Below are 8,653 nucleotides of genomic sequence, written 5' to 3'. Positions count from 1 at the left end.
GGAATATCGCCTATTTTCAATATTACAGGTTTGTATCCAATCATGACTGGAAGAAATGCATAATTACATATATAATGAGATATATTTGTATACGATATTACAGATCGATGATTCGAGCTACGATCCCATACGACACTAAAGCGTAATGACATATATTATTCTATGCATTATCTGCCTCCTGCTCTAACCGGAAATAACAAGTCTTTCCCTCACCACGAGCCCTGCCGGGGGCATGATGGCGGCCCTCGACCTCCTCTGTCGGTCGAGCGATAAATCCCTCACACATATGAATGTATGAGTCCCTTAAGGACCCTTTAGGGGGCTCGACTGATAAGGAGAGGAAAGGTCGATCAAATCAGAATCAAGGAAGGCCGCTCTACCCATCTTCCGACTGAGTGAGACAGCTGGTACAGGGCCTGATCGACCCACATAGACCATAGTTCGGCACCCATGGATGCAGCTAATTCCGGCTGTGTCATCCCAGCTTCCGATTCCCTCTACTCGGTATCGCCTTAAGTTCGATGCTTTGCACCTCTCGACGTCCGTTAATATGTATATAATAGAGTGAGCCATCACTCATAGCATCGACATAGATTGGTGGCGTTGGAGAGTGGTTTTTTCACAGTCGGTCGAGTCTGGCCGTTAGGGGGCCTTATGATTCAATCCCCTTTCCCATTGACATTGGTTCTCGTGCCCACCCTGCCAGGCAAGGAAAGTCAACTCGGATGCGAGACCCTGCTTCGTGCCGCTCCATTGATCATCAATCAGAAACAATGGTTAGGCAAGCCCCAACACTGGAAGGTTCCTCGAACGCTGGCTGAGATGGATGGCTCGAGGTCTTGCTTACTGGTACGGCTGGGATTGCTGGGACAGCTGGGATGGGTCTGAGGGTGAGGGTGAGGGACGAACTCTCGACGATAGGAGAGGGATAACCCTATGAAATGGGTCGGTGCTACAGCGTACAAATATAGCCTTATAAAGAGACTTTCGAGCTTGCTTGAGACCCAACCCCTATCGAAGTTGAAAGTGGGGATACAGCGTGCGTCAATGGCCTTGGAATATAAGAGGTAGGTTTTGACTTTACCCGCCTGCTTATAGCTGCCCCTCAGAAGAAATGGATGTGCGCTACCATGTGAGTGTGTTCCAATAACCAGCGGGGGTTCTTTCCTTCGCGAGCCCGCGATTTCTCCTTTTTACCGCCCGGTAGTTCGAAGGAGAAAAGATGGATGGCTATCAGTGATAGGGGCAGCAGCCCCTCATTCTATTTGGTCCATGGCAAGGCAGCTGCTGGCTGGGATTATTGCTGAACGAACGTGTCAAGAGGAAGTTCAGCGCAGACTTCGTTCCTTGGGGCGGGAGAGATACTAATTAGGAAGGTAGTGGAGTTATTAAAGAATTCAGTTTACTTTAGACAAAAAGTTAGTTATTTACCCCAGATGGGGGATCATAGCCTAGGACCCTCAAAACCAATCTTTTCTTTCTATAATACGCGGAGGGGTTTTCTCGACCGGAACAACCCCAATATAGCAGATTTATCAAATAGGATTAGATTTGGCTCCGCTCATATAAAGGGACAGAGACAGAGCTACATGATGAAACTACAGAAGATGAAGTTCAAACTTTGAACTGGGAAGAACAAATGCCAAAGACCGTTAAGAAAGAAGTGGAAGATGTTTTAGAGAAAAGAGTATCCAAAAGAACCAGAGGACAGACTTATTTTCAATATCTAGTCAAATGGAAAGGACAACCAGTGGAGGATGCTAGCTGGTTGACAACAACAGAGTTGCAGAAGTATGAAGTAAGTCCTAAAAGTTTGAGGGACGATTATTTCTTCCTCGGGAGTCTGATGCAGGCATCCGGACTTAGCCAGCAATGTGAAGGTCTGTTCACATGTTGTGGCTAAACAAGTTGAATTTCACTGACTTGAGTGGTCAAAATCTAGTTTTAATCAAGAGGGTTGGATCTCCCAAGAAATGATTTGTATTTCATTATTTTAATATTTAGAAATTGTCTTATTTTAGATTGAAGGATAAGTTATTATCATAGGTGTGTGATAGAGCTTGAAAATAGAGATTTGACTATTAGATTCTTTAAAAATAGAGATTGAGTTGTTAATCATAGTTGAAGTAGAATTCGATTGATAAAAAGAAGAAAAATGTAATGTAGATGGATTGGCAAGAGATAAAGGAGGATTGAGGAAGTGAGAATCGAAAGATAAAGTGAGGACTACCATATTGAAACAGGGGTCTTTTAAATCACTGCAATCCAGCCAAAGGACCAAGACTCTGTAACCATTATTGTAATGAATAATTGATGTGTGAGTGATTATATATATCAATTCTGTGGAGTCTCTTGTTTTGCCTTTGTTTGTTTGTATTCAGGACAGAACCAAATGTTTCTCTGTTTTTATGCTTTATGATATAAAACACAAAGTTCAACGGGAATCGCAGTCCTTAGTATTATTAACATTGTTGACACCCGCTTAAATCCCAACCGTTGATCTAAGTTCCAATCAATGGTGCGAAATCCCGCCAACCGTTGGATCACCCCTATCACATCACAATATTTGTTTACAAGGGGCGGACCTCAAGCCTTAAAGAATTGTGATGTGAGATCATCGAAATATTGCATCGCAACAAAGCATTGATGTATGGTAGGACCTCCGGCTGTAAGACATTGCGATGTGCGATTGTGATCCATCGCATCGCCTTATTACAGTTGGAAAGGAAATGGGCCTTGAGTATTGGGAACTTGCGATATGCGATGGACGATGCGATCATTAATAAAATCGCATCGCAACATTCCATATGTATGTACTGAGCCCTAAATGGTTGCCCATAGGGATTTGCGATTGCGATATAATGTGGACCATCGGATCAAAGGTGCAGTGATCTATAGTGTACGATGAGCGGTTCTATTAAAAAGGGGAAATATCAGTTTTAGCTTATATAAAGGAGGAAATCATAATAGCGCAACAAAAAAAAAGTTGGACTGTAAAGGGAATAGAAAATGCGGGGCTGATTGTTGATACTTCTTAAAACAATTGATTCCTGCATCATGTTTTCTCTTGTTGTCAAAATGACTTTAATTAGAACTATTTTAAGTTTAGTGGTAGTAGAAGATTTGCATCTTGAATGATTAGATGTCAAAAAAACTTTTCTCCATGGGGACTTGGAGGAAGAGATTTATATACAACAACCATAAAAGGTATAAGGTAAAAGGGAAGGATAATTGCGTATACAGATTGAAGAAGACGTTGTATGGTTTAAAGAGAGATCCAAGGCAATGGTATTTGAATTTTTTTAGGTTTATGGAAAAACAAGGTTATTGTAGATGTCAGTCTAACCCCTGTGTTTATTTTATAAGACCAAATAATGATAGCTATATTATCTTGTTATTGTATGCAGATGACATGTTTATTAGAGGGTCTAACATACGTGATATAAATGTGCTCAAAATAAAGTTATATAATGCATTTGCTATGAAGGATTTGGGTGTTGTAAAGAAAATCCTTGGTACGTGAATAATAAAAGATAGGAAAATTCATAAAGTAACATTATCTCAAAGTGAGAACATACAAAAGGTGTTGAAATATTGAAAACGAAAGATGCACAACTAGTTAGTACACATTGGGATAGCCATTTCAAATTGACAAAGAAGATGTGTCTGAAGACATAGGAGGAGATTAATGGATGTCCGAGGCTCCATATTAATCTATTGTTGACAAATAAACGTATGTGATGGTGTGCACAATGCCAAATATTTCACATGCAATGGGAGTAGTGAGTAGGTATATGAACAATCAAGGTAAATATAATTGAAAGGTAGTAAAGTAGATTCTCAAGTATTTGGGAGGTACTACTATTTAGGATATGCTTTGGAGGTTCAAACAATTTTCTATAAGGATATGTTGACTGAGATATGTTAGGTGATATAGATAGCGGGAGGAGCACCGTAGGGTATGCTTTTACTATAGGTGGAACAATAGTAAGTTGGATTTCAATTACAAAGGGTTATTGTGGTTTTAAAAACATAAGGAGAGTATGTTGTTATAGATGCTAGTAAATATATGATTTGGTTATAGAGGTTCATGGAGGAATTGGGAAAGACGTAGGAAAATAACTAGTGGTCTACTGTTAGCAAGATATTCATCTTGCAAAAAACTCAACCTTTCATTCTAAGATTAAGTATATATAGCTCAAGTACCAATTGGTACGATGAATTTTGGAAGATGGATAGTTGAAGTTGGAAAAAATACATACTAGCCAAAATCCTACAACCATGTTAATGAACGTAATAACTAAGGAGAAATTGAGTTTATGCTCAATTTTAGTTGTTCCTCAAGCATGATGATGAAGATAAGAAGCTACCCAGGTTCCAACGTTGAAGCATATTCTAGCAAGTGTAATAGTAGTAGAGTTGTTGTAATCATTCTCCAAATTGAAGATTGTTGGTTCTGAAGCTTTATTATTTTCTTCATTTAAAGCACTTATTTATAATTGTGTTTGGACCTCAATTTCTAATAGGGGGTGTAGGGGGGACTCCCACCAAAGCCCCCTCCCCCCCACTATTGTCGCTAGGGGGTCTAGAGGGTGGCGACAATTCTTTGGAGCCTCCTTGGCGGGGGTTCAAGGCCAATTCCCCAGACTTTAACTCTTTTCTTGTGACTTTCTATCCACACATTGATCTTATTTTCAAAAACAATTCCCAATAACTTGGCTAGGAAAGGGTTTAATCATAATATTCCTATAGTTAGAAGGATTTTATTTATCACCACTTTTGAAAATTAGTAGAACAAAAGCCTTACTTAATTTTTAAATTGAATAGTTGTTGAAGTGAATGACAAGGATACTTCCTCCAATTTTTAGGATTTTAACCTAGTAGCCTTTGTTGCCCTTAGCTTTCCCTTTTGTGAGTTGCTTAAATCCAAACATGATGTCATCTATTGAAAAAACTTCCTTCTTTTCTAGAAATGGTTTGAATGTTGTCCATGATATTAGGAGATTCATAAACATGTTTAAAGTACTAATTCTAGTTCCCAAAGAAAATCATATTATTTTCTTTAGTTTTATGTGTCAAAATTCGCCTCTAAAATTCCTCAAACTCTAACTTAGATAAGTGCAAAAACTTCTCATGTTTTCTATTTATTTAGTACCTTTTTCTTCCATTTTGATTAAAATTTTGCATCTATTTGTTTTGTTGATTTTTAAAGATTCATTAAAGCTATCTTTGATAGCTTTACTAACCATCTTACATTTATTTAATACTTTTTTTGCCATTTTAATTAAAATTTTACATCTATTTATTTGGTTGAATTTTAAGGATTCATTAAAAGTATCTTTGATAGCTTTACTAACCATCTTACCTTCTATATCATACTAAAGAATTGTTATCCTATTTTCTTTTTAAACCATCATTGTTATGAAATTATGATTTAAAAAAAAAAACAATCATAACTAAATTAAAATAAAGATAAATTATTATTATTATTATTATTATTATTATTATTATTAATTTTTTACAATTTATATAAAAAAAAAAATTAACCAAAAATAACATAAATATAACATAAAAGAAGGTTAAAAAACTAAACCCTTCTTTTGATCCAATATTGAAATATATTAGCATTATATGGACAACTCAACATAAAATATCCACCTAAATCATCATAGAGTATTAACTAACATTTAATTTGATTTGATTTGATTGTTGATTGATATAAAATAAAATTGGACATATTTTATCAAAATTTTGACAGAATTTTCATTATTTTTCTGACAAAATTGTCATCTTGGACTAAGTTTTCTAAAACCCTTACTTTAATAATTATGTTTTTTTGTCGGGAAAGTTATGGAAATTCCTAAGAGATTTTGTAAATCCAAATAAAATTGTCAAAATTCATAATTTTAAGGGCCTTGGAAATTTTTGATGGTGTTGAATCCATTTCCACCATCAAAAACATGGTTCAAACATTACCTCTACAAGATATTTTGAATTTTTTTTGCCCACCACTTTTCACCCTTCCTACCCGCCACCCTTCCTCCCCCGCCAGCTAGTAGGCGACTCCTTTTCAAAATATTCTTGAAATGGAAAATCAAGATAAGATAGCTGTCAATTATACCTTTCGGTAAGCATGGCGGTTGATTATTTCCGCAAAGTGGATTACCACCTGGACATGCCATGAAAAGGATTACTACCCAGACATGCCAGCAGGAGCCAGCAGGAGCGATAATGCGCTTGTATGAATTTTATTTTTCCAGAACATTCGTATGAATGATGTTCGGCTGGCGTGCGCAATAATAACTTTATGGAAGTATCCGAGGTCCTGCACAATAATAACAATGTCTGTCATTCGTTGTCTGGACTCTACTTTTTGACTTCAGAGATTCTCCTGGGCATTGTCGGTTATCGTAGGGTTTGTGTTACTTTTCTCTTTTGAATTGGCCTGCACAGAGAAGACAACATCAATCATAATTGTCCACCTCTTCTTCCTGGTGTGTTCATGGCCACTACGAAAAGAATCTGCAATCCCCTGTTTTATATATATGTAAATTCATACGCCACTAACTACTCACACAGGTGCCTGTAAATTCTTGTTCATCTCTATAGATTTCAGGCAGAAGGGTTCGAATCCAGATTTCGGAAGCTCTAATTCTTGTTCAGCAGAATCAGCCTTCAAATCCGATGCCGGTATTCTTCTTCTTTCCCTTTCGTTTGCTTCCATTTGCTTTCCATTTATTCGTCAACAGAGTGGAATCATTGATGGCTATATATATATTTTTTCACTTGCAGACAGTTGAGCTCAGAGTAGGCATGCACTGCGATAAATGTATGAAAGAGATCAAGAGAGCACTCAAAAAAGTGGAAGGTAGGGATTGATAGTAGTTTCGTTTATTTTATTTCATTTTAATTGATTTGTTTGAGTTTGAAACCATTTAGAGATAATCTGGATTGAAGTTTGTTTTTTTTGTTGGCTAATTTATGAGATTTTTCAGAGGAGTTTTTATTTTTTAAATTAAAATTAAAATTTATTTTGTTAAATTTTGATTTTTATAGTCCAAAATTGGGTTTTTATTGTACATATAGATTCAACGCTATGAAAAAGGAGAATAGATTTTATAATCTACATAGAGATTGGTTGGTAGTATTAGATATCTTTGGAGAAATGCACCTGGTGCAGTAGCTAATCTGGTTGCTCTAGAAGCTTGTTTGGAGAGTTCACAACTTAAACTTGTGATTTTAACAAATCTTTATAGAATTCTGAACAAATTAGACTGTAAAATATGATGGAAAAACCTCCAAACTTACAACAGATAAACTACAAATTTTTATGTTTATTTTTATTTATTTATTTTGTCAAATCTTAATATTTTTTTGTTTAAAATTTATTTTTGATTGAGTATATGGATTCAGCACCCTAGAAGACATCTAATACAATCAAATTGTGAGGAGTTCACAACTTAAATTTGTGATTCCAATAAATCCCTGCTAGATTCTCATCAAACTAGATTGGAAATATGTTGAAAAAACTTTGAAAATATATAACACATAAACTACCACCTAAAAGAAGAGAAAAAATTATTGACATTATTTCCACTCAGGTTCAAACTCTTACAAATGACAATAAAAACTTTATTGTAATAAATTCAAGTCTTATAGTTAAATATTAACAGTCTTATATTCTTTGTATAAAATATAAAGATATTTTTCTGGAAAAAAAAGATAAATACATTAACATCCAAGTGCAAGATACAACATAGAATTTTTATTTTTAATTAATTTGGGATTATTTTTAATTAATTTGCGATAATAATAATCAAAATGAACAATGTTTTGAAAAATTTGAAGGAAAACTTGTGCTTTGAGAGTACAGCTAAACACCTTATGCAGTAAAACCCAAACCTGAAACTTAATGATGATTTTTAATTAAAACCAACTGAACCAAGCTATATGGCAAGGTACTCACTATTTTTTTTTCATTTTATTGTATCCTTGGGATAACTTATTACGGCCATTGATGTAGTTTTGAACTGCGAGTGACAGGAATAGAGACCTACAAAATGGACACAGTCCAGCAGAAGATGACGGTTACAGGGGACGTTACAGCCAAGGAGTTGATCAAAACGCTGGTGAAGTCCGGGAAACCTGCATGTAATTGGGATGATTATCCTGCTACACAGTAGTTATCATAGCCAGGGAAGCCATGAACCGAGTTTACAGGAAATTTAGTCCAATTTTGCAGCCATCTGTGAATAGCTAGTTCAATCATATACAATTATGTTTAGAGTCTATTTTCAGCTTAATGTAAGGTAGTAAATTGAATACCAAATTTTCACATCATTCTTTCTCTATCTTTTTCCTCTTGTTATTCATAGCAGTAACATTCTCTGCAACAGAGGCCTGACTGTTCTTTCCCTTTGGGTTGTTGTTCATATATCTGAATTGAAGAATTATCTATTTGTCTCAGAAATGTAACAAGTAGAATAAGGAGTTAACAATTTTAGTCCACTTTGTTTTTATTGTGGTTCAAACTTCATATATCTTATTTACAGAACCATCTAATTGACTCAGAATAAGTATTTATGAGAAATGAGAGAGCACAGTTTTTATGGGTAAGGAAATTATATATTTTTATGGAAATGTAAATTTGAGG

General features: G+C 35.6%; 1 protein-coding gene across 1 annotated transcript; it reads left to right on the top strand.

The window, feature by feature from the left end:
- Window positions 1–6,225: 6,225 nt before the first annotated feature.
- Window positions 6,226–8,217, top strand: LOC149267562 (copper transport protein ATX1-like). Its single transcript, XM_089399114.1, has 3 exons — window positions 6,226–6,690; window positions 6,793–6,868; window positions 8,044–8,217. Exons 1-3 carry the CDS (start codon window positions 6,685–6,687, stop codon window positions 8,181–8,183), a joined length of 222 nt encoding a protein of 73 aa, XP_089255240.1. The 5' UTR covers window positions 6,226–6,684; the 3' UTR covers window positions 8,184–8,217.
- The last annotated feature ends 436 nt before the right edge of the window (window positions 8,218–8,653 follow it).

The sequence above is a fragment of the Pinus tabuliformis genome, chromosome 6 (assembly GCF_031772625.1).
Source record: "Pinus tabuliformis cultivar Carrire ecotype Pingquan chromosome 6, CPIR1, whole genome shotgun sequence".
Lineage (NCBI taxonomy): Eukaryota > Viridiplantae > Streptophyta > Pinopsida > Pinales > Pinaceae > Pinus > Pinus tabuliformis.
The sequence above is the reverse complement of the archived record's forward strand: the minus strand, read 5'-3'. Positions and strand labels throughout refer to the sequence as shown.